General features: G+C 45.9%; 1 protein-coding gene across 1 annotated transcript in view; it reads left to right on the forward strand.

The window, feature by feature from the left end:
* Window positions 1-26,277, forward strand: part of sos1 (son of sevenless homolog 1 (Drosophila)) — a 144,871-nt gene that overhangs the window by 31,870 nt on the left and 86,724 nt on the right. The window contains exons 4-7 of the mRNA XM_085977943.1: window positions 1,969-2,145; window positions 9,714-9,857; window positions 25,937-26,047; window positions 26,152-26,250. Coding sequence (XP_085834069.1) covers window positions 1,969-2,145; window positions 9,714-9,857; window positions 25,937-26,047; window positions 26,152-26,250 — 531 coding nt within the window. The remainder of the gene's footprint in view (window positions 1-1,968; window positions 2,146-9,713; window positions 9,858-25,936; window positions 26,048-26,151; window positions 26,251-26,277) is intronic.

A 26,277-nucleotide genomic window follows, 5' to 3' on the forward strand; every position in this document is an offset into this window, starting at 1 on the left:
AAACATTACAGAGCTTTTCAGCTCCGTATGAATCAACAAACCCTGTTGCTTAGCAACAGCTTCAAAACAGTCGGCTGCAGCTGCAAGCGTCTCTAGCTGAAGCTGTTGCTTAGCTACAGACCTTGCAGAGCCTGACTGGGGAAAAAAAAGCAACAAGAAGTAAAAAAAAACTTATAGGAAACGGCTCCTGAATTCTGCCGGTAGATAGAGCTTTCTGGACTTTTAACGAAAGTTTCCTGTATATCCCTTTGTAGCCTCCTTATGTCCTCTTCACAAATGTTCAGAAATACTCTGAATGACTGTTTTGAAATGTACTTTGTTGGACTTCAAAGCTATGATCTTCCTTTAGACTACTTAATTCAAGTTTACCAGCCGTCATAGCCGGCATTTTGTCAGGATATCGCTTTCTTTTCCTGGGGTGGGGAGCTTAAATGTAGGAGTGATGGAAGTGTTTTGATTTTGTTTTGTTTTGGAGAGGCCATGCTGCTACAATATTCCTGTGTATCATTCTGTCTGTTTCATGGTATATACTTTAGATTAATGATATACATTGTACCTCCAACATATACAAACAGTGGATCCAGAACACAATCCGGATTTGAACTAGTTCTCTTTCAGACTCGTACATATTTCATTTGGCTCAGATACATACAAAACCTCCAGTAGGATGAAGTTTACATTTTTTGAACTTGCATATACTATTTACTTTACAGATTCAGATGCTGGGAAATACCATGATAAGGCAATGATAACAAATGCTTCTTTTGGCATCCTCCAACGTTAAGGGGTTTACCAGGCTTTAGCATTCCAAAAATGGAGAAAAACATAGTGACTGTTCCAAGAAGGTAGTTTGTTATTGATGGTTTCAGGATATTAGCTACATGTCACTCACTCTTGTGTGGCATAAAGGGCTCACCCTACCCAATGAGCACCAATTTTCCCCTCAACACTTCAGCTTAGCCTCACAGTATTTTATTTACATTGAGGTAGCTTTGTTTAAACTTCAGATTTTAATATTCAGTGCCCCTGCTAGGATTTAATACTAACAAGTAGCAAATCAGGTTTTCATCCCATCTTTTGGCAAGAACTATACCTGTGCCTGGGGAATAGGTATTAATCCATGTGATCTTAGCACACATGTGCCTTCTAGTAACCCCAAATCTTGGTGCTCAAGTTTTTCAAGAGGGTGAAGTTCCCAGTAGTAGGGGAACCTGGTCTATATCTCTATCTCCCTCTCCCCTCTTGGCTTTACAACTTGCAACTGTTCATTCCATGCAACTCTTACCAGCTTTATAGGTGTCTAATGTCTCTACTCCCAGTGAAGGAGCTGGTATGATGAGCATGCTGACTAATGGAGACTCATCAGTTGAGGATTTGATGGCATCAGTTGCTATAGTGTGTCAGGCTAGGTATGATTTATCAACCTTGAATCAACTATGGAGTTAAAATCAAGCTCAACTAGTGTCCTTGTGCTTTTCCACCTTCCGCTTGCACTAAGATCCCATGGAGATAATGCTGTTGTCTCCAAACTGGTGAAGGGAAGATAGAAAATTAACCCAAATAAGAAACCTGTGGCGTCAATGTAGGACCTGAATCTGGCCTTGTCTAAACCTATGTGTTTGAATTGAAGATAGCTCCTCACTTGGAAAATTCTTTTAAGTTACTCTGAGGTCCATGTGATGGGTTGTTTATGCTAGTTGTTGTCTTGCTCCTCTTGAGCAAAGAACTGATGATGCTTGGAAGGGGAAAGCCTTTTATAGTATGGAAGGGCAAGTTACAGGAGCGAAGTCATGCTCAAAGCATCCGAAAGAGGTCTTGCTTCTGCAAATTCTTCCAGTTGGAAATGTAGCCATGTACGTACCTTAGTTGCATGTAGAGGATGCTTCATATCTGAAGAATGCAAAATACCCTCCCAGTCTTCTCCAATGGCACAGTATATAAAGTGAAAACAAAAATTATTTTTTCCAGGTACTAATGGATATGTTCCATCAAGATGAGGAGCCCATTACCACTGGCGTACAAAAATACTATGATTTAGTGAAGATGTACATGTCTGAGATTCGGCAGTATCTAAGAGAATTGAATCTCATCATCAAAGTCTTCAGGGAACCCTTTGTATCAGATGCTAAACTGTTTTCTGCAAACGTATGTTGTAAATTTTATGAACATGTTTTTCATATATCTGCAGCCTCTTAGGTTTGTTGCTCCCTTTTATAATAAAAACCCTGCTTTTACTTTCCCTTCGTTGTGCCTCCAAAACCACAGCTGTAGCCAAAGTGTTGTGCAGCCTATTTCTAAGTTCTTAGCTGGCTGCCAGGAGACATGCACATAAGAACATAAGAAATAGGAGCAAGAATAGGCCATTCGAGCCTGCTCTGCCATTCAATAAGAATGCCTAAGTGCTCAGGCTCTGATCCTCTCCTCAGTGCTTCACAGCAATTATGTGGCTTAGATCTGGAAATCCGTTTGCCAGTGGACCTCTCTCTTTTTAATCCACAGCACCCTAGTTTAATTTTCTTCCTTGATGTAGAAGTATCTTATTTTAGTTGTTGCCATACTGGAAACTTCAGTCAAGTCCTCAAGCAAGAGAGTTCTTAAATTACCAGCATACAGTAATAAGCCATAGTAGTAGTTTAATACGAGCCACAAAGTAAAATAGGTTTTTGTTTCGTCATTGGGAAAGAATAAAACCTCATTATTTTTAACATGCTATCTTCCAAGTGTCTCACCTTAAGATGTAGATTCATTTCTTAGTCTTAATTTTAGAAGTTTTAAATATCTTTTTATTAAAAACACTGGTACATTTATATTAATTAGTGTTGTATTTTGGTGTACTTTGGAATGCTAACAACTGCATTGCCAGCATTTAGCACTAGATGGCAATACATTTCCAAATGTTAAAAATGTGTTATTTTTAACCTTGAAAATATTGATCACTTTTCCATATTTATTGAAAAGTTTTTAAGTTGAATATCTAAAATTCAGTTTCATAAAATTGTAATACAAAACTTTGCAACTTGTCCTAGGCCCAACCATCTTCAGCTGCTTTGTGAATGACCTTCCCTCCAACATAAGGTCAGAAATGGGGATGTTCGCTGATGGCTGCACAGTGTTCAGTGCCATTCACAACTCCTCAGATAATGAAGCAGTCCATGCCCGCATGCAACAAGACCTGGACAACGTTCAGGCTTGGGCTGATAAGTGGCAGGTAACATTCGCGCCACACAAGTGCCAGGCAATGACTATTTCCAACAAGCGAGAGTCTAACCACCGTCCCTTGACATTCAACGGCATTACCATTGCTGAATCCCCCACCATCAACATCCCGGGGATCACCATTGACCAGAAACTTAACTGGACCGGCCACATAAACACTGTGGCAAAAAGAGCAGGTCAGAGGCTGGGTATTCTGAGGAGAGTGTCTCACCTCCTGACTCCCCAAAGCCTTTCCACCATCTACAAGGCACAAGTAAGGAGTGTGATGGAATACTCTCTGTAGTGTATGTAACCTGTACCACCTTAAGAGGATACCTTAAGGTGATGGACTACTTTTTGATGGCTCCTGTACGTTGTAGTACCGGTGGTGACCACACCGGTATATAAACCCTGCGGAGCAAAGTGTATCTCAGTTCAGCCCTGACCCTCAATCACTAAAGACCTGTTTACTTACTTCTGTAGTCTGTGTCCTGTTATTCAGTATAACTGCAATTGAAAACACAGACTCAACAGTGGCGACGAGTCTGATCTTACCTAGCGGCAGTTTTGCATCAAAGGAAGCTTCATCCTCAGAAACGGGCGTCGAAAAAGGGCATCCGCCCTCAACATCCTGCATCGCACGGGAGGCCATCGGAAACCCGAGTTGGTTTGCTGGCCACGAAGTCAAGCATCAGTGAGCATCCCTTCTACGACAGCGGCGGGTAAGCCCGATCGAGCGGCACGGGGGGGAAGTCGGCAGAGTTGTCAGTGGGAGAAGGGGAGGGAAAAGGGCGGAGAACACGACCGCAGCTGGTGTCAGGGGCCGGACTGCAATCGGGCAGAGACGCGCAGCAGCCAGAAAAGCGTTTATGGCCACAAGGACCGCGGGAGCGGCGGGGGAACAAGAGCAGCAACGCAGGGGAAAATAAAGGACCGCTGGCAGGCGTGGACGGCAACAGCGCGGGAATCGCCATTTTGAGTCGGCGGGGGAAGAAGACAAGCGCGGGAAAAGCCGCCATCTTGAGGAAAAAAAAAAATAATAATAGTATCCAAAGGGGAAGGAGAAACTCAGCAAGGATGCCAAAAATGGGTAACATCACTGCTTTTGATAACTATGTGGAAGATTGGGCCACTTATGTGGAACGCATCGAAGTTTACTGTACAACGAATGAGGTACCGGATGATAAGAAAGCACTAACCCTATTAAACTCAATGGGTGCGAAGACGTACGGGTTATTAAAGAACCTTGTAACACCAGACAAACTGGTAGGGAAGAGTTTCGCGGATATTGTTACTATCCTGCAGGAGCATTTAAACCCCACGCCGCTGCTGATAGCAGAACGATTTAAATTCTACAAAAGAATTCAACTTAAAGAAGAAAGCAACGCTGAATTCCTAACAGAACTGCGCAAGTTATCAAAGTACTGCCAGTTCGGAACAGGACTAGCAGACGCACTGAGAGATAAGTTTGTGTGTGGGCTCCTAAGGGAAGGAACCCAGAAGCGACTGCTAGAGGAAAAGGACCTTACGCTGGACAAAGCTTTCAGCATTGCAGCATCCCACGAGGCAGCAGCACGGGGCGCTGCGGAGATGCAGCAAAGGCCATTGGAATTCAGCACCAATGAAATGGCATTGGGCACAGTAAAGTGCTATCGTTGTGGAAGGACAACGCATGACCAGAACCGGTGCTGGTTCAAAGATAAAGAATGCAGGCAATGTGGCAAACTTGGTCACATAGCGAGAGTATGCCGGTCAGGAAAGAAGACCAGCAGCAAAAAGTCACTGCAGGAGAAGTACAAAAAAGTACACAAGGTGACAGAGAACAGTAAACGTGGTCTACAATGGTAAAGAAAGTCAGAAAATGGACTTGTATGTGTTACCTGATGGAGGTCCGCCACTACTGGGACGGGAATGGATCCGGAGAATAAATGTGGACTGGCATTCCATACAAGCACTGACTGTAGATGCCTGTAAGGAGGACGACGTCAAACCTGAACGACTGTCCAAAATCTTAGAGGATGCTAAGGAGGTGTTCCAACAGGGACTTCGAACACTGAAAGGAATTACGGCAACCATCAAGGTTGAAGAACATGCAAACCCAAAATTTTTCAAAGCCAGACCGGTGCCTTATGCAATACGACCTGCTGTGGAAGCAGAGCTGGAAGGGCTAGAATGTTCAGGGGTACTGTCCAAGGTGGACTGGAGCGAATGGGCTACACCCATTGTTCCTGTCATGAAGCGTTCATTGAGCAACAAGCCGGGGGAGCCTGGGAAGGTTCGCATCTGTGGCGATTTCAAGATCACTGTTAATCCAGTTCTTCACACTGCGCAATATCCGCTTCCGCGGATTGAAGATATCTTCGCTTCGCTGTCTGGCGGGAAACACTTCACTAAGATAGACCTGGCGCAGGCGTACCTACAGATGGAAGTTGATGAAGCGTCACATCAGTATCTCACGATCAACACGCATAAGGGCTTATATCGGTATAATAGACTGGTTTTTGGAGTGGCATCGGCTCCAGCGATTTGGCAAAGGGCCATGGAGCAGGTATTGCAGGGAATTCCAGGCACACAATGCTACCTGGATGACATCCTGATTACAGGAGATAACGATAAGGATCACCTCGCGAATTTGGAGCAGGTGCTCATCAGATTGAAAGAATATGAGCTCAGAGTTAATTGCCAGAAATGCGAGTTCTTCCAAAAGCGAATCTCGTACTGCGGCCACGTCATTGACCGGGAGGGGCTCCATAAGTCACCTGACAAGATCGAAGCTGTTGTAAAAGCTCCTGCACCGGAAAATGTATCCCAGTTGAGGTCGTTCCTCGGGTTGGTTAACTATTACCACAAGTTTCTTCCAAATTTATCCACGGTGTTACACCCGCTAAACACTCTTTTGCAAATGGGAATACCATGGAAGTGGAGCGATGATTGTAAGCGGGCTTTTCAAAAGAGCAAGGCACTGATCACCTCTAAGGAAGTGTTGGCTCACTTTAACCCAACGCTGCCTATTCGCTTAGCTTGTGATGCTTCTCCATATGGTATCGGGGCAGTGCTCTCACAAGTTCCCAGATGGCTCGGAAAGGCCAGTCGCTTTCACATCCAGATCATTGACCTCCGCTGAGCGCAACTATGCTCAGATAGATAGGGAGGCTCTCAGCCTCGTGTGGGGAGTTAAGAAATTTAACCATTACCTGCAAGGCCAAAAGTTTACGCTGCTGACAGATCACCAGCCGTTGGTTTCCATTTTCAACCCTAAGAAGGGTGTTCCGGTAATGACGGCGCAGAGGCTTCAGAAATGGTCCCTTTTCCTAGGGGCACATCAATATGATATTGAATTCAAAGGTACAAAGCAACATGGTAATGCTGATGGGCTGTCGCGCCTGCCACTACCTACAGCGGAAGAGGCACCGGCAGTTGACCCCGTCGAGATATTTCACTCGACCATCATCGAATGCTTACCAGTCACCAATGCGGGTATTGAGAGAGAGACCCGAAATGACCCGACACTGTCTCGGGTCTACGACTTGACAGTGAAGGGATGGCCAGCATATGGCGAACCACTGTTACCAGCATTCTCAGCCAGACGAGAACAGCTGTCCGTATGTCAAGGAACATTGATGTATGGAACAAGGGTGATTATTCCTCCGAAATTAAGAGAGAGAGTTCTGAAAGAATTGCACGAAGGTCATCTGGGGGGAGTCAAGATGAAAAGCCTTGCTAGGGCTTGTGTGTGGTGGCCAGGTATCGACAAACAAATAGAGGATCTGACTAAAAGCTGCTCAGGGTGCCAAAAAGTTCAAAATGCACCTCCAATTGCACCGCTGCATCTGTGGGAATGGCCTTCAGCCCCATGGCAACGTGTGCATATCGACTTTGCAGGTCCATTCATGGATTCCATGTTTTTGATAGCAGTAGACGCACATTCTAAATGGCCAGAAGTGATTAAGATGTCGACCACTACCTCTGAGAAGACGATCACAGTTCTAAGAACCATATTTGCAAGGAATGGGTTGCCGGAGCAAATATGTTCAGACAAAGGACCACAGTTCATGTCAGAAGAATTCCAGAAATTCATGAAAAAGAATGGGGTGAAACACTATACATCTGCCCCATATCATCCGGCTACAAATGGGTTGGCCGAGAGATTTGTACAAACGTTCAAAAAGGCGATAAAGGCCATGAGTGAAGACCATATTCCACTACAACACAAGGTGGACAATTTCCTGATGGCGTATCGAAACGCCACGCATGCAGTGACAAATCAAAGCCCTGCCATAATGTTCTATAACAGAAGGTTGCGGTCCCGGTTGGATTTGTTAAAACCCAATGTGCAACGGGAAGTCGAAAACAAGCAATTCCAGCATGTAAATAACAAGGCCACTCGTAGTTTTGAAATAGGACAACCAGTGTTGGCCAGGGACTATAGGGATCATAAATGGCAACCTGGAACAATTCGTGCACGACAAGGACCCTTGATGTACACAGTAGACGTTGGAGAGAACGTAATACGACGTCATGCTGACCGACTTGTGGAATCGAGAACAAGGGTCGACCCCATGTCTACGGCAGAGACACCAGTTGAAAAAGTTATTGAGCCTGTAGCACCTACCTCAGACTTGAATGTACATGATGATGTTCAATCCATAGGAGATCAAGTGGATGAGTCACCCCAGCAACGAGAACCAGAGACCCCTGAAAGGCGTTATCCGGCCCGGATCAGGAGGCCTCCTCAGAGACTGAATCTTTGAACAGTTGTGTGTAAATTGTATATATGTTATCCATGTAATGTTTAATTTGGGGTGTACACTGTTAAGCTAAAAGGGGAGGAATTGTAGTGTATGTAACCTGTACCACCTTAAGAGGATACCTTAAGGCGATGGACTACTTTTTGATGGCTCCTGTACATTGTAGTACCGGTGGTGACCACACCGGTATATAAACCCTGCGGAGCAAAGTGTATCTCAGTTCAGCCCTGACCCTCAATCACTAAAGACCTGTTTACTTACTTCTGTAGTCTGTGTCCTGTTATTCAGTATAACTGCAATTGAAAACACAGACTCAACACTCTCCACTTGCCTGGATGAGTGCAGCTCCAACAATACTCAAGAAGCTCGACACCATCCAGGACAAAGCAGCCCGCTTGATTGGCACCCCATCAACCACCTTAAACATTCACTCCCTCTACCACCGACATACCGTGCTGCAGTGTGTACCATCTACAAGATGCCCAGCAGCAACTCGCCAAGGCTTCTTCAGCAGCACCTCCCAAACCCGCAACCTTTTCCACCTAGAAGGACAAGGGCAGCAGGCGCATGGGAGCACCACCACCTCAAAATTCTCCTCCAAGTCACACACCATCCTGACTTCGAAGTATATTGCCGTTCCTTCATCGTCACTGGGTCAAAATCCTGGAACTCCCTACCTAACAGCACTGTGGGAGTACCTTCACCACACGGACTGCAGCGATTCAAGAAGGCGACTCACCACCACCTTCTCAATGGCAATTAGGGATGGACAATAAATGCTGGCCTTGCCAGCGACACCCACATCCCATAAATGAATTTTTAAAAACTTAAAAATACTGAGAAGGTTAAATTCCGCAAGTGTAACATTATGCCATCAACAGCACAAGGAGCAAGAAATTGATATGAGGAAGTTATCCACATGACCTTTCCTTCATAAAGGTGCCTCTCCTGGGTTGACACTGCTGTCCTTATTGCTGGCAATTGGGTTGCTGCTCTTTGCTGTTCCCATGTGGAGAATTGTTTTTTGCCCTTGTCCTTCTAGGTGGAAGAAGTCGCGGGTTTGGGAGGTGCTGCCGAAGAAGCCTTGGAGAGTTGCTGCTGTGCATCTTGTAGATGGTTCACACTGCAGCCACGGTTTTCTGAAGTTTTCTGCCAGAATGTGTTTCCCTTTTACTCTATAATTTCTTGAAGAAAACTGAAGGCAGTTAGTTGATGCGTACAGTGCAAATTTTTGTGACATATTATGTAAAATGTCTCAGATTCTCCACAGGAGAGTCTTCCGGAAAGAACGCGCTATAATCGTGAACACAAGGATGCAGGTAAATTGGTGCCATTGCACTCGAGCCCCACATACATGAGGTCTGCTATCTTATCAAAAACGGTTTCAGTTGTTAAGGCTGCTTCCTCCACCCTAGCAGAATGAAATTGTTTCAAAAGAATTAGCTCAGTACCAACCATTACACTCTAGTTGAAACATTTTCTGTAATCACTGGTACTGATTGGCAACACTCATTTTTTTTAGCCCTAATATAATATGGAGGTCAAAGTAAGATAGCTGGACTTTCTGTTGGTCTTCAGAAACATAGCTCTTACTAATGAAAAGCATTGCCAATGCACAAGTTATTCATTGCCTTGCACATTCAGATGCAGTTGACCTTTGGTGCTTAAACCTTGAGTAACAAACCCTAAAGTTGCCTGTATTGCTGGTTTGCAGTTTCTTTTGTGGATCTTGAACAACTTTATTATTAAGTTTTATCATTTTCTTCTCAGGATGTAGAAACTATATTTAGTCGTATTGTGGATATCCACGAGTTAACTGTGAAGTTATTGGGCCTAATTGAAGATACTGTGGAAATGACAGACGAAGGTAGCCCCCATCCATTAGTGGGAAGCTGTTTTGAAGACTTAGCTGAGGTAAGCTGTGAAACCAAAAAAACAAACTTCTTATCTGACACACAGTTTTTGAATTAAATTATTTTGTAACAATTATCCAAATTTCCCATATTAGCAGGTAAACTAGATGTACCAAAAGGTGCAGTTTTTAAGTAACCTCGTCTCACACAAAGTGGGAAAAAGTATTTCTGGTTTGGACTGTGGTTATGTTATAATACAATCTGAATTTGCTATAGGAAAATGAGAGGGAAAAAAACACAAGTTATATCTCGTGTCTAAAACCAAATTATGGGAGAAATTAATTCTTGAATCAACGCAGTTTAGAAGAGGGCTGCATACGAGTGCCATTGTGAATTGAGAAAGCTTATAAAGGATGATTTGCCTTTAAAGAGTTTTGATAAGTGTTGAAAATGCCACCCATTGACCTTTCCTGCCCCCATGTTGTTTAACGTGTGCGCTTAAAGTGTTCACATTGTGGTTGGTTTGTTTTATTTTTGAAACTTTAGTCCTTTTCAAGCAGTTTTGAGATTTTTTTTCTTTCAAATTTGTCGAATGGAATTGAAAAAAATTCTGTCCGGAAAATCGGGTTTTAAGTGGGCATGCATGTACTATCTAATAGTCATGACCACTCTTGGTGTTTCGACTTCTAATGCTGCCAAATTTGTCTTGGCTTTTCAGCCCAGAGTCTGCAAAAGTTTTCAATGCTTCTGGGCCATTTTTGAAGCGTGCATCACGTGCAAATCTAAATGGAAAAATTGTCAGTCAGTCACTGGCACCAACTGTTGCTGTGATGCCTGATGCTTCACTCTGGCACTGATCAGTGTTCTGATTCAGGTATTTTCCAGATCTTTTTCTCGTGCTCAGTGCAATGTGCTGCTTCTACAGGCAAGCCAATGCTTCCTGTTAATTGAAAAGTGGCTTTATGTGTGAAGTAATCTGGAAGTAGTGCACCTGAAGTGAACAATAACCCCTTTTACTGCTGAGAAAGCTCACTGAATCTGGTACGAGACCCTTTGTACTCGAACATCTCTCCACAGACAATATATCTCAGATTTTAATCTACAAATTAGGTTTATTAAGAAGTAAAATTAGTGGAAGCAATGGCAACCCCAGCAGATTTCACTAGAATATAAAACTTTATTTAAACTCAGAATCGTTCTTCCAAAACAAATAAAACTCCAAAGTCTTTGAAATTCATAATGACCCTTAACTTGGATAGGAGTCTGTAATACTAAGTTTATATGTGAAATTGGATACCTGAAATGTTGCCACTTCTGCTCGTCAATGGCTTGGTAAAGCAGAAATGCACTAAGAGCCCAAATGCAGGCAACAGTTATAGTCCCTATGGACACGAACCATTTCACATATGTCTTTTGGGGGGAAAAAATCAAACATTTGAAGACTGAATTTTTTTCTATCTGCTTTTCAAACACCATAAATTATCAGATGCCCCCCAAACTGGACTGTTATCCTACTCCCTGTGGACATCCTAGCTCAATCTATGCAAGGCTTAATTAGGAGCTTCCTTTTCTGCTGTTGGATGACCTCTTAAAAGACTCCATCGCTGCAGGAACAGACTGAGATGGATCCCTCCGTCGTAGGAGCTTGATCCGTTGGCCAGTAGGCCTTGTTATACCAATTTGCTTGGCTTTGCAGTTTGGGCTTCCAGCAGATGTGGCACATAATCCCTTTGCAGATAACCCTTAATGGGTGGAATTTGGGAATCCAGCAGACGGAAAATTGCTTGAAAGTCAAACCGAGCCATCGTGCTATCCCATGTATGACAGCTAGGAATAGAGCTGCCCACCTCTGTAGCCACCCAGTTACAGAGAAAAAAAGAAAGACTCATTTACAAAACAGTATCATCTCTCAAACATCTCAAAGCACATTAATTACTTTCAAGTACAGTGTTATAAGTTTAGGGATTGGCTTAGATATTTTAATTGAATGGCCTACACCTGTTCCTATGTTCCTATATTCTCTCTAGTACAGCAGTACTAGTCACTCATGTAAGAGGTCTGCCCATTTTATGTTTCAGGGTGTTTCTGAGCTGCCCAATATCTAACAATATGATAGTTTAATCCAGGGGTGTGACATGTGTCTCCTTGTGAGCTGACCTGGAAATTTGAGACTTTTCCCACTTGTACTTCTTCAATCACTTAGAGGGTGGACTGAGCAATTGCTTGGTGAGATGAGGTCACATATGAATCACCTAAGCTGATTAATTTCACAGCACACATAGAATCATACAGCACAGAAGGAGGCCGTTTGGCCATCGTGCCTGTGACGGCACATTGAAAAGAACTATCCAATTAGTTGCACTCCTATTTATGTCAGCCGTGGCTCAGTTGGTAGCACACTCATCTGAGTCGGAAGGTTGTGGGTTCAAGTCCCACTCAAGAGACTGGAGTACAAAAATCTAGGCTGACACCCCTACTGCAGTACTGAAGGGAGTGCTGTACTGTCAGAGGTGCCATCTTTCAGATGAGACGTTAAACAGGTCCCGCCTGCCCTCAGGTGGACATAAAAGATCCCATGGCACTATTTCGAAGAAGCGCAGGGGAGCTATCCCTAGTGTTCTGGCCAATATTTATCCCTCAATTAACATCACTAAAAAAAAAATCAGATTATCTGGTCATTATCACATTGCTGTTTGTGAGAGCTTGCTGTGCGAAAATTGGCTGCCGCATTTCCTACATTACAACAGTGACTACTGTTCGAAAAGTACTTCATTGACTGTAAAGCGCTTTGGGATGTCTGGTGGCTGTGAAAGACGCTATACAAATGCAAATAAGTCTGTCTTTCTTTCACCATAGCCCTACAAATATTTACAAACTCTGTTCCCTAGCCATCGATTCCATCCCTCTCCCTGGTCCCTGTCTGAGGCTGAACCAGACCGTTCACAACCTTGGTATCCTATTTGATCCTGAGATGAGCTTCTGACCACCTCATCACCAAGACCACCTTCTTTGACCTCCGTAATATCACTTGTCTCTGCCCCGGCTCAGCTCATCTGCTGCTGAAACTCTCACCCATGCCTTTGTTACCTCTAGACTTGACTATTCTAACACTCTCTTGACCTGCCTCCCATCTTACACCCTCCATAAACTTGAACTTACCCAAAACTCAATGCCCGTATCCTAACTCTCACCAAGTCCCATTCACCCATGTGCTCTCTGACTTACTACATTGGCTGCCAGTCTGGCAGCGTCTTGATTTTAAAATTCTCATCCTTATTTTCAAATCCCTCATGGCCTCGCCACTCTCTATCTCTGTAACCTCCAGCCCTACAACCCTCTGAGATCTCTGCACTCCTCCAACTCTGGCCTCTTGGGCATCCCCGATTTTCATTGCTCCACCATTGGTGGCTGTGCCTTCAGCTACCTGGGCCCTAGGCTCTGGAATTCCCTCCCTAAGCGCCTCTCTCCTCTTTTAAGACGCTCCTTAAAACCTACCCCTGGCCTAATATCTCCTCATGTGGATCAGTGTCAAATTTTGTTTGATAACGCTCCTGTGAAACACCAAGGGACCTTTTACTATGTTAAAGGTGCTATATAAATGCAAGTTGTTGAACATGCTATGCTTACCCAAATCAGTGGGCTATCTTGCTTAACTTAAACAGAATAACTTCAAACTACCACCTGTATTCTAACCTCGCAACTCTTGCTGGACCTGACTGCTTTGCAACCTTCTGCTTCAAAAAAAAAAAACCTGACAATCAACATGAGGGTCTTCACTTCACTACTGCCCTAACATGAAGTTAGGGCTTGTTTCCTAACTCTTCTCCCTCCCAGCCCCTGGTCTGTGAGTTGGCCCAAAGAGCTACTAACTAAGCCTGCTACCATGCCCACCCCTTTGAAGCTAGTTTCATGCAGACCTGAATGGGAAGATCATCCAGGGCAATCCAACCCTTTACCGTAAGAATGTTTGTTTGGAGTCGCTGAGATCTGGCCCTGACTCCCATATTGTTTTTGATGGTTCTAAGCAACTATCAATGCCATGCTCTCCAACTGTTTGTGGCCTCTCGTTTTAAACCTGTGTAAAGTCACTTTATTTTAAAACCCAACAATTAAATGCAACTCTTTTCTGAATCCTTTCTGTGACAAAATGATCAACAAAATTCCAAAACATGATATGCAGTGATGTTATGTAGCCAAATAATGCAAACAGCAATGAGAAGCAGTGACGGGTTAAATTTGTTTTCTAATGGTAGAATCATAGAATAGGCCATTCAGCCCATTGTGCTTGTGCTGGCTCTTTGAAAGAGCTCTCCAATTAGTCCCACTCCCCTGCTCTTTCCCCATAGCCCTGCAAACTTTTCCCCTTCAAGTAGTTATCCAATTGCCTTTGAAAGTTACTATTGAATCTGCTTCCACCACCCTTTCAGGCAGTGCATTCCAGATCATCATAACTCGCTGTGTAATTTTTTTTCCTCATGCTGCCTCTGGTTCTTTTGCCAATCATCTTAAACCTGTGTCCTCTGGTTACCAAAAATTCTACCACTGGAAACAGTTTCTCTTTATTTACTGCATCAGAACCCTTCATGATTTTGAACACTTCTATCAAATCTCCCCATAACCTTCTCTGCTCTAAGGAGAACAACCCCAGTTTCCCAAGTGTCTACACCTAACGGAAGTCTTTCATCCCTGGTACCGTTCTAGTAAATCTCCTCTGCACCCTCTTTAAGGCCTTGATATCTTTCCTAATGTGTGGTGCCCAGAATTGGCTGCAATACTCCAGCTGCGGCCTAACCAGTGTTTTATAAAAGTTTAGCATAACTTTCTTGCTTTTGTACTCTATGCCTCTATTTATAAAGCCTCCAGTCCTCTGGCACCACTCCCATATCTAAGGAGGATTGGAAGATTGTGGCCAGAGCTCTGACTTCGCTCAGCAAACTGAGCATCCCATCCTGACTGGGTGTCTTTTCTACTTTGATTTTTGGTGTTGATTGAGGGAGCAATATTAGCCAGAACTTTGGGAAAATTCCCTGCTATTCTTCAATTAGTGCAGTATCAGCCGTGGCTCAGTTGGTAGCACCCTTGCCTCTGAGTCAGAAAGTTGTAGGTTCGAATCCCACTCCAGAGACTCATCACATCTCATCTGAAGGATAGAACTTCCATGATTGCAATACTTTTCTGTACTGCACTGGAGTGTTAGCCTAGATTAAGTCCTCGTGTATAGCAGGAACCTATAATCCTCGTACTCAAATGGTGAGTGTGCGTCCAGCTGACCAGTGTGGTGCCATAAGCTTGGCCTCTGAGACTATATATAGCATATATTACCTCAGCCTAAATCAGATCACAGTCAGCAGGGCAGCTAGAAACAAGCCCTGCTCCCTGAAGGCTAGCCCTGGCTATACAGTAATACTCTTTCCTAATGGGCCACCTTGTGGCAGGCCTCTTTGAGACTAGTGGGAGCAGACCACTTTTGGTGCTTGGATATTGAAGACCATAAACGAGAATAATCCCCAACATTCCAAGGCAAAGACTCTACCTCTTTGTGGCGTTCTTTGCTGTGACAAGTTGGGTAATTCTGTAATACTGATGGTAAAGCTAGTATTTGAGATCAACAATCTCTTGTCTGTAGTAATCAAGCAGATTCTGACACATCAGAGATGGAGAAAACTGTACCCCCAGTGCTTAGTGGTTCCAAAAAGTTCAGAGCTTTCGGTCCACTTGTGAATCTCAGACCCCTGAGCAAATTCCTCAAAAAGGAAATGCTCAGAACGGTAGCACTGCTTCAGATCATCCAGGGTGTGTATCCATGTATTGACTGACTACAGTAGACCTAAAGAATGCCTGCTTCGAAATGACATTGATCTTGTCCTCAGAGTTTAGACATCACACCGATTAATTCAGGCTGCCATCCTTGGCCCTTTTTTTTTTAGCCACAAGGTACTCGTAAAATATTATTGCAACCCATCTGCAGCTACAGCAGATGCATGTCTGTCCTTATTTGGACGATTGGGTCTTGAGAACTCTCTGTTGAAAGTCAGATTGAGTAGTTGGGCAAGCAATGGCTGATGTACTTTGTTAGGTCATAGTTCACCCACAGAAACGGATGATCCATCCAGAAATGGTCAGGAGCATCTTTTGGTCATAAGGATTATAAATCTGTACAGTTATTGTGTATCTCTGTTTTTGCATGTCTATTTTTTGTTTTAAGACTGGCTATCACATGCAACTTGGGAGCATACTGTGTGCACAATGCTCTCTTCAGTGACATGTATGGTAATAGAAAACTATGCACAGCATTCTCACTTCATGTCAGTCACTGAAAACAACCAGCATCAGTTGTTTAAACGGATGCTTTGCATCATGAAACAATCGTGACTTTCCAATTTCTACTTGAGGACAAGTCGACATGGAGCTAAATGGTGTCTCCTTTTCTTTATTGAATGTTCTGATAGATGCTTTCTCCCTTTCCCCGGCCCTAGAATAATTCACAAAATATGAATAGAAAGAGCAGTGGTGGTTCTGGTAATCCCATACTGGCCTTGAAGTATTGCCTTCCAGATCTTGATGCCCCGCAGGAGAGATTTCCATTTGTAGCTGCCTGGTCAAGACTTTCAGCCTGACCCAGATAACTTCCACTTGATATCCTGGCTGTTACTAAGAGGAGTTTCTTCAACCAAGGCATTCCATCTCCAGTGCTTTGCTCACTTCCAGAAAACCTGGCAAAAAAGGACCTGCACTATGAAATTTGTCCAGTGGTATTCCATTGCACAGTGTACTCCTTTATCGTGTAGTGAAGCCATGGTCTTGGAATACCTTTAATGCCTTATTTCCCTGGGGCCCAAATCCATACAGCAGCGATTTTAGTCTTCCATTATAATCTTCGTTTGGGTTCTTTGTGAGCCATTCGGCTTTCCGCCTCATGTTTTGATGTTTCATGAGAGGCATATAGGAACTTAATCTCTTTTTTTCTGGATCTTCCTTAAGTTCTGAATGTCTTAGTTCACAAATTTGTATATTCACTCTTCAAGCACTTGGATATCATGTTTTTAGTTTATTGTTGTGGAATGTCACATTACTCATTGCTTTAGTTTCTACCTGCAGGCTGAGCAAGATACAGCTACTAATTGTTGATCAGCTTAACCTAATCACATACTGGTTGAACTGAGTGCAGCTAAGCTTAATACCAAAGAATCTGTCACATTCTTCCTAGTTCCAGATATTCTTCACACATTGCTAGGTCGCCGTGTGACTGTGTATTTACCAAGGGTAAAAACAGAAGAGCCAGCATCTCTTCAAGATATTACATCTGGGATGTTGCTAGTGTTAGTCACCCTTCCCACTACTGCACAATATATGCAGGATGCCACACTTGCAGAAATCAGTTTGATTTTGATTTTGACGACAATGAAAATGTACTTGCTGTGCAATAAATCTGAAGATTTTCTGGAATTTGGTACCATTAATATGTTATTGTACATGTAGTATGTGCATGTTGCTGACATCAACTATTTTGGATCTCAAATTTCTTCTAAATTTAAGTGCAACATCAGTTATTAGTGCCACACGGTTCATTTTTGCTCTGACAGCATCTCTCTCTCGATACCAACTGATTTGACACCATTACTTTCCATTTAGTGTTGAAACAACATTAAGTGCAACAAGGCACAAGGTAACTTGAGATACCCGCCACTGAGTTTCATTCTGTATCAGCCCACACTTAATGGATTCTGGATCCAAGCCATCCTTAAAGAGGAAGTCATGAAACCAGTTGACACTGCCCTTAAATTCACATAGCCATTTTGTACAAGTAAAATTGCTGAGGCTTTGCTTTAAAGGAAAAGGTTGCTAATACAGGGTGCTTTCTTTTGTCAACTCCAAAAGTCTTAAAAATGCCTCTCTGCTGTAGCATCTTGTATTCAATTGCAGCCTTTGCACATGTATCTTTACTTGGGAAAAAAAATGTCCTCAGGTCTTCCTGTTGCAAGACCACTCAAGTGGCTATCCAGTAGACCTTAACCAAATTCCAAAAGCACAGTTTATCTCAAAGGCGCAGCTGGATCTGACACAGCACTTGAAATTTATTGGGCCAGAAATTCGTGAACGGGGCTTGCCACGCGTGCAAGGTCCCGATTTGCACTTACCCGGCGCGCCTGCCGATCACCTCCAGGGACGCCTGGAATTCCATTTTGAATCTGAAGAATCCCGGGCAGCGTTTGACGTCACGCCGCCCAGGAGTGCAGCCAGCGCGAAGCCTGGAGCGCGCTGTGCAACTGAGACACGCCCCTTGAGGTCTCAGTTTAACAGGACACGCCCCCAATGTTTCTGCCAAGCTGCTAAGCATTTTTACATGCAAAGCAGCAGTTTAAATAGGTTTTTGGAAGTTTTTTGAAGCTTTTGGTAACTTTTAAAAACGTTTACATTATTTTGAAGAATCTGAAGTAGTTTTAAACAGAATTAAAGCAATTTAAAGACTTTTAAAAGCCCTAAAAGATTTTTTTTAATTCCATTTATTTATTTAGCAATGTCGTCGTCATACGTGTCTTCACACTGTTCCCTTTGGGGAACTGTATGAAGTGGTGGAAGGATTTATGGCCATGATTAACGCTCATTCCGTGACCGTAACCATCTTTGAACCAGCCATTAGGGCAGTTAGTCCTATGGCGGGAGGGTTTTACGGGCTCCCACAAGCTATACAAGGAGGGGGGGCCACCCACACCCACGGACGCAAATATCCTACTGGATGTCAACCCAGAATTTAGAGCCGGAGCTCCGACTCCACTTGCCGGGACTGTCTGGAGCGGGGTTCGAAACCCTACCCTGATCTGGCCCAGCGGCGAGGATCCTACCGCTATGCCAAAGGCCCAATCCGATTAGCAACGTGAAATGGCTGGAATGAGCACAATTCACGGCATTAAAAGAACTCACAATTGAACTGATGATGACTTCAGCAATCTCCTCAAGGAGGTGGAGGCGCAGCGCCTGCTCATCATTGGTAATGAGAAGTCAAAGGCGCCGCAAAAAGGGCAGATGATAGCTTGGTCTTTCAAGTGGCAGCATAGGGCTCCAGTCACGGGGAGGGAAAAGGCGCAGGAAACGTATGGGTGTCACCTTTTGTGCGGAGTGGGCCTTTTGCGTAGCAGTAAGCATCCCCGCCGCTGGGCCAGAAGGAGTAGGGTTTCGAACCCCACTCCAGACAGTCCCGGCAAGTGGAGTCGGAGCTCCAACTATAAATTCTGGGTGGACATCCAGCGGGATACTTGCGTCCGTGGGTGTGGGTGGCCCCCCCCTCCCCCTCCCCCTCCCCCTCCCCCTCCCCCCCTCAGATGGGTTGTGGGAGCCCGTAAAACCCTCATGCCATAGGACTAACCACCCTAATGGCTGGTTCAAAGATGGTTACGGTCACGGAATGAGCGTTAATCACGGCCATAAATCCTTCCACCACTTCATACAGTTCCCGAAAGGGAACAGTGTGAGGATACGTACGACGATGACCTCTTGCGCAATGCACCTCCTTGGACCCTCAGTCGCAGATGCGAGGGGGCAAATCGTGCAATTGTTAAATTTTTCATTTTATTGACATGTAAAATGTTGGCCCAGTAATTCCCTTCCAAATGCACGAGTACGGTCGGGGTACTTACGCGTCTGGCCGGAGGAAATGCCAGTTTTCAGCATGCACAGTGCATGTGGGGAAAACCGGCATTTCCTGTCCTCTGAACGAAGGGGTTCAGAGGCAGAACGCGTGCGACTGCACAGGCAGCGCGTGCGCAGTAAAATTCGCCGCTTTCATTCATGCTTTCAGTGAGGTCAAGCCCTTACAACTTACACATGAAAAAAGCATGGGTACAGTTGCTCCAGAGGCTGCGGAGGAAGATATTTCTTATCGTGGAGCTTCTGAAAGTATGTATGTCTGTATATATTCCTTTGCGTGTTATGTATATATTCCTTTACTTATGTGTATGAATGTATGTATTTAATTATGACTTTCAGAGAAAGTAACTTATTGGAAAATCATAATTAAAAACATACCTTCATACACATAAGTAAAGGAATATTAAACATACATACATATACGTAAAGGAATATATGCGGACATACATACATAATTACTTATTACTGATGAAAAGTTTCTTTCTTAAAGGTGCTGGAAATGTTACATTACTCATTTTAGAACACTCATTTTCACATTCAATTCACACAGCCACAATTGCTCCTTCTACCTACCGTTCTGAAAACCCGTTTAAAAATTTTTTTTTAACTTTAAAACTTTCTTAAAATAACTTCCCTCCCTTTCCCAAACAAAAATATTGCCTTTCAGAAGCTCCACGATAAAATATATCTTCCTCCGCAGCCTTGGAACAACTTTACACATGCTTTTTTCAAGTGTAACTTGTAAGGACTTACCCTCACTGAATCCATGAATGAAATCGACGAAGTTCACTGCGCAAGCGCTGCCTGTGCAGTCGCACGCGCTGTGCCTATGAACCCCTTCGTTCCGAGGTCTGGAAATGCCGGCGTTCCCCGCATGCGCTGTGCATGCTGAACGCCGGCATTTCCAACGGCCAGCTGCGTGAGTACCCAGACCGTACTCACGCATTTGGTCACGAATTTCTGGCCCATAGCGCTTGTTCCTACATGATTCTGGGTAAAGTTTTCCTCCCACTTGATTGGTCCAGAACTCTGTTGCCTACAACTTATTTCTCACTAAGTTCTGCTCAACTGTTAACCTTATCCTCACTGACCTCCAGGGTATTGAGTTAAAATCCTCAGCCTTGTTTACAAATCCCTCCATTGCTTTGATCTTCCTATCTCTGTAACCTCCAACAGCCCTGTATTTCAGTTTATACCTTTGCCCTTCAGAATCTGCAACTGTGCACCCCTCTTCTCTCTGTTCTAGCATTAATGGCAGAACTTTCAGCCATTATGCCACTACACTCTGGAAATGTCTTCCTAACTTATCTCCTTTGCTGTATCTCTACCCACTTTCAAAACCGTCTTTGACCACTTCCCCTAACTCTTGCCCTGACTCCTCTGGGGTCCACTCTCCCTTCTGAAGCATCTTGCGATGTTTTGGAACATTAAATGTAACGGAAGTGTTTTAAACTGTAGTATTGTAGGAATTGCCAAATTCCTATCTAAGAACTGAGGTCGACTCAGGCGATCAAACAAACAAGTTTTAATACAGAACTAACGAGTTTAAACAGTTTGTCGAGATCGATACAGGAGAACCATGAAAACAGGTCTTTGCTGGTCGCAGGCTCCATGAGGACTGCCAGGGCGGTCCCGTGGATGGCGTCATGACGTCATCACATTTCTCCTGCGCTTGGGTGGTCACGTGATTAGCGGCATGACGTCATCGCGTTTACCCGCGCTTTGCCGCAGTCTTAAAGGGACCGCGCCCCGTGCCTGCAAACAGTATGTACAAACACAGAAATCACTAACAGACTGGTACAGGCTTAGGTTGGAGTAAAACCTCGTTAAAGGGAATTATGTACAGTTGCTCAAAGTCCCTCAGTGGCTCTGCCACATGCGCCCCCCCCCAGAATTCTCTTTAACGGAAAAAGCCAAACGGTGAGGGGGGCCTGACGAGCCTGTCAGAATGACTCCTGTACTCCCGAAGCGGAGGCTGCTGGACGGCTAGCGGACGAGCGGGCGACTGCACTTGATCCGGTGTGACGACGATGGGTGGCCGACCTCGTCTTGGCGGCTGTGCTGTCTCGATGGGGCGGTCGAGGTCCAAGTGTGCCGGCTTTAAACGGTCGACTGAAATGTGGTCCGGTTTACCACCGACATCAACCTTGAAGGTTTTGTCTCCTGCCTCTAACACCCGGAAAGGACCAGTATACGGGGCCTTGAGCGGATCCCGATGCGCATCGTGGCGGATGAAAACGTAATCAGCCTTTTTAAGCTCTGTGGGCACGTGCGATCGCTGAAGCCCATGGCGCGACGTGGGGACCGGCGCGAAACATCTGGCCGCCTCCTGGTGACTGTTAAGCTGGTCTGACGCGGACCATGGCTCCGTCGGCGTTGGCAGGAAATCCCCTGGGACTCGCAGCGGCTGACCATAAACCAACTCTGCAGAGGAAGAGTGAAGGTCTTCTTTGGGAGCCGTGCGAAGGCCCAACAGAACCCACGGTAGCTTGTCTGCCCATCCAGCATCCTGGAGGCTGGCGCTCAGTGCGGCTTTCAGCGATCTGTGAAAACGTTCACAGAGGCCATTCGCTTGAGGGTGGTAGGCTGTAATGCGGTGCAATTTGACGCTGAGTCCCTGAGCCACCGCATTCCATAGTTCGGAGGAAAACTGCGGTCCTCGATCCGAAGAAATGTCAGCGGGCACTCCAAAACGGGCGACCCAGGAAGAAATGAACGCCCTGGCCACGTCCGCCGAAGAAGTGGATGACAGGGGCACCGCTTCTGGCCATCTGGTGGTGCGGTCTACCATGGTCAGAATGTGAGAAAAACCATGGGAAGGTGGAAGTGGTCCTACCAGGTCCACATTGACGTGGTCAAAACGCCGCTCCGGAACCGTGAAGGTGGCCAATGGGGCCTTGATATGGCGCTGTACCTTGGCCTTTTGGCAGACGACGCAGGTGTTGGCCCAGTCACGGACATCCTTATGCATACCGTGCCAAACAAATTTAGCCGACATGAGCTTCTGCGAGGCCTTCATCCCTGGGTGCGACAACCCATGTATGGCGTCGAAAACCTTGCGGCGCCAGGCGACCGGCACGACAGGGCGAGGGTCCCGTACGGAGACGTCACACAGCAGCGTGGTACCTGCCGAATGGAACTCGATGTCGGCTAACTGGAGACTAGTGATGTTGGCTCGGTAAGCCTGAACTTCTGGGTCCGAGACTTGGTCTGCCGCCATGAGGGCGTAGTCGATGCCCAGATGGACTGCATTGACAGTCGCGCGGGAGAGGCAGTCTGCCACCAGGTTGTCCTTACCAGCCACGTGCTGGATATCCGTAGTAAATTCGGATATGTAAGTCAGCTGACGCTGCTGTCGGGATGACCACGGTTCGGCGGTCTTGGCCATGGCAAAGGTGAGTGGCTTGTGGTCCACAAAAGCGGTGAAAGGCCGTCCTTCCAGCAGGAACTGAAAATGGCGGATGGCCAGAAAAAGGGCTAGCAACTCCCGGTCGAAAGTGCTATCGGATATTTCGTTCCGTGTAAGTTGTCGGCTGAAGAACGCCAACGGCTGCCACGTCCCGTTCACCCATTGCTCCTGTACGGCGCCGATTGCGGAGTCGGACGCGTCGGTGGTGAGGGCGATGGAGGCTCTTGGTAATGGGTGTGCCAGCATGGTCGCGCTGGCTAAGGCGCTTTTGGTGTCGGCGAATGCTCGGTCCATTTAACTGACCAGTCTACCGGGTCCTTGCCAGACCTGCCCTCTAGAATCCTCGTACAGGGGCTGCATAAGCAGTGCTGCCTTAGGCACGAAACGGTGATAAAAGTTTACCATGCCTAGGAATTCCTGAAGGGCCTTTATGTCCTGCGGGCGTGGAAAGGATGTCACCGCCTCTACCTTCGCTTGCAAAGGAACCGCCCCCTCTGCGGTGATGCGATGCCCCAGGAAATCGATTTGTTGCAGGCCAAACTGGCACTTAGCCGGGTTGATAATCAGGCCGTGTTGGCTGAGGCGTCGAAATGGGGCGGAGGTGACCGAGATGTTCCTCTTCGGTCGAGCTGGCAATCAGAATGTCATCCAGATAGATGAAGTTGAGGTCCCGCAGCACGGAATCCATCAGGCGCTGGAAAGCCTGGGCGGCGTTCTTTAAGCCAAATGGCATGTGCAGAAATTCGAAGAGGCCGAATGGGGTGATGACCGCGGTCTTCTGGACATCCTGTGGGTGCACTGGGACCTGGTGGTAGCCCCGGACGAGGTCGACTTTGGAGAAGTTGCTTCCTGCCAAATGGGCAGAGAAATCTTGGATGTGGGGGATCGGGTACCGATCTGGAGTGGTGGCGTCGTTCAGGCGTCAATAGTCGCCATCCGCCGCCAGGCTTCGGAACGATATGAAGGGGTGAAGACCAGGGACTGTTCGACCGGCGAATAATCCCTAAACGTTCCATGGTGGCGAACTCCGCCGTTGCAAGGATCCAGGCGCCGAGCTCGTGCGTAGACCGGGGGACCGTTGGTGGTGATGTGGTGTTCCACACCATGTTTCGTGGCTGTGGAGGAGAACGTGGGTCTCGTCAGGTCGGGAAATTCTGCGAGCAGGCGGGCGAACTCGTCGGGAGTCTGGAAAGCACAGGCGACAGTGCGTGACGTAGTGTTACTGCGGTAACGGGATGGAATTGAAGGTTGCCGTGTTGATCAACCGCCGGTTTTTCACGTCGACCAGGAGGCTGTTGGCGCACAGGAAATCCGCGCCGAGAATGGGTTGAGAAACCTTGGCCGTAACGAACTCCCAGTGAAAACGTTGCCCCCGAAGCAAACCTCCACACACCGTCTGCCGAACGTCCGAATCGCTCCGCCATTGGCCGTTTGAAGGGCGAGGCCGTGCTTCCCTGCCTGAACATCGAGGGGGGAAGCTGGCAATATGCTGCACTGCGCTCCGGTGTCGCACAGAAAATGACGGCCGGAGAGCGTGTCGGTAATGAAAAGCAGCTTGCCCGCGTTGCCGATCGCCATGGTGGCCGCGGGGCGCCCATTAAACCCGTTCCTCATTATTCGCAGTAGTTTTTTTCTTGGGGAAAGCTGCAGGGAGGACGGCACAGTCTTGCCTTCGCGCCGAACTGTGCGTGGTAGAAACACAGCCCCGTTGACTGACGAGCTGTGGGGGAGGGGCGGCTTCCGCGGGGGGTGGGCGCCTTGTGGCGGTGCAGTACTGCTGCGTGACTGCGAATATTTTGTCTGCCTCTGCTGCGAGTGCGGCGCAGTCTTCTACCTCGGATCTGGCCAGGGCAGCTTGCACCTGCTCAGGCAGCTGGCTGAGGAATAGCTCCCGGAAGAGGAAGCCTTCCGGTTCGGAGCCCAGGAGTGTGAGCATTCGGCTCATCAATTCCGAAGGCTTGGAGTCCCCCAGCCCGGGCATGGCGAGCAATCGACGTGCGCGCTCTGATTTAGTGAGCCCGAATACTTGGAGCAACCACGCCTTGATGGTATCATACTTGCCCTCTGTTGGAGGGTTCACAAGGAGGCTGATGATCCGCGAGGCGGTGGAGCTTTCGAGTGCCGAGATCGCGTAGAGGTATTTAGTTTGATCTGCAACGATGCCTCTCCGAGCGACCTGGGTTTCGACCTCGAACCACGAGGTCGTCTGCTGCTCCCAGAACTGCGGTAGCTTCAATGAAACAGCGTTGGCCTCCATGTAGTGTTCTTTTCGCGAAAAACGTTTGCAAAAGATGGGGTCACCAATGTAGGAATTGCCAAATTCCTATCTAAGAACTGAGGTCGACTCAGGCGATCAAACAAACAAGTTTTAATGCAGAACTAACTAGTTTAAACAGTTTGTCGAGATCGATACAGGAGAACCATGAAAACAGGTCTTGGCTGGTCGGAGGCTCCACGAGGACTGCCAGGGCGGTCCCGTGGATGACGTCATCACGTTTCTCCCGCGCTTGGGTGGTCACGTGATTAGCGGCATGACGTCATCGCGTTTACCTGCGCTTTGCCGTAGTCTTAAATGGACCGTGCCCCGTGCATGCAAACAGTATGTACAAACACAGAAATCACTAACAGACTGGTACAGGCTTAGGTTGGAGTAAAACCTCGTTAAAGGGAATTGTGTACAGTTGCTCAAAGTCCCTCAGTGGCTCTGCCACAGTATCACCCTTTGAAAGAGAGTTTGGAGAATTTTGCAGTTTTTCTTGCATTTGAATATTGTTGTTTCTTGAAAACATTTGGTACAGTTAAGGGGGTTGATTCTACTAGGTTGCCTTTGAACTCCTGACCTATTTCAAAAGCTTTTTCCAAAAGTTACATGGAGTAATTCCCACACCTTCATAAAATACTAGTTTCTGGATTTATCATCTTAAAGCTGCTCTTCAGTTTGATTGATTTGTTCTGTTTGCAGGTGTTTTGCCTTGCCCAAAAATAAAAAGAATACTCACTCTTTACCTTATATTTTACATCAGCAGTGAAAAAATTCAATGTATTTCCTAATGTATTGACAGGTAGCTATATTTGACATTTTTCAGGAGTTAGCATTTGATCCATATGAAAACTATGCACAGGACATACTACGGCCTGGCTTTCATGATCATTTTCTCAGCCTTCTATCAAAGCCAGGTGCTGCATTATACTTGCAGGTGAGCATTTCCACAAACGTAAATAGCTTAAAATCTGCCTCTTACACAAGTAATTGAAAATGTAATCTAGATTCTACAAGACTAATTGATATGTTTCATTTCAGTCAATAGGTGAAGGTTTCAAAGAAGCTGTGCAGTATGTTCTTCCCAGACTGTTACTGGCACCTGTTTACCATTGTCTGCATTATTTTGAACTTCTAAAGGTATGAATAGGAATTATATTTATTTAA

The sequence above is a fragment of the Somniosus microcephalus genome, chromosome 3 (genome assembly GCF_052327205.1).
Source record: "Somniosus microcephalus isolate GS21.2 chromosome 3, FLI_Smic_1.0, whole genome shotgun sequence".
NCBI classification, from domain to species: domain Eukaryota; kingdom Metazoa; phylum Chordata; class Chondrichthyes; order Squaliformes; family Somniosidae; genus Somniosus; species Somniosus microcephalus.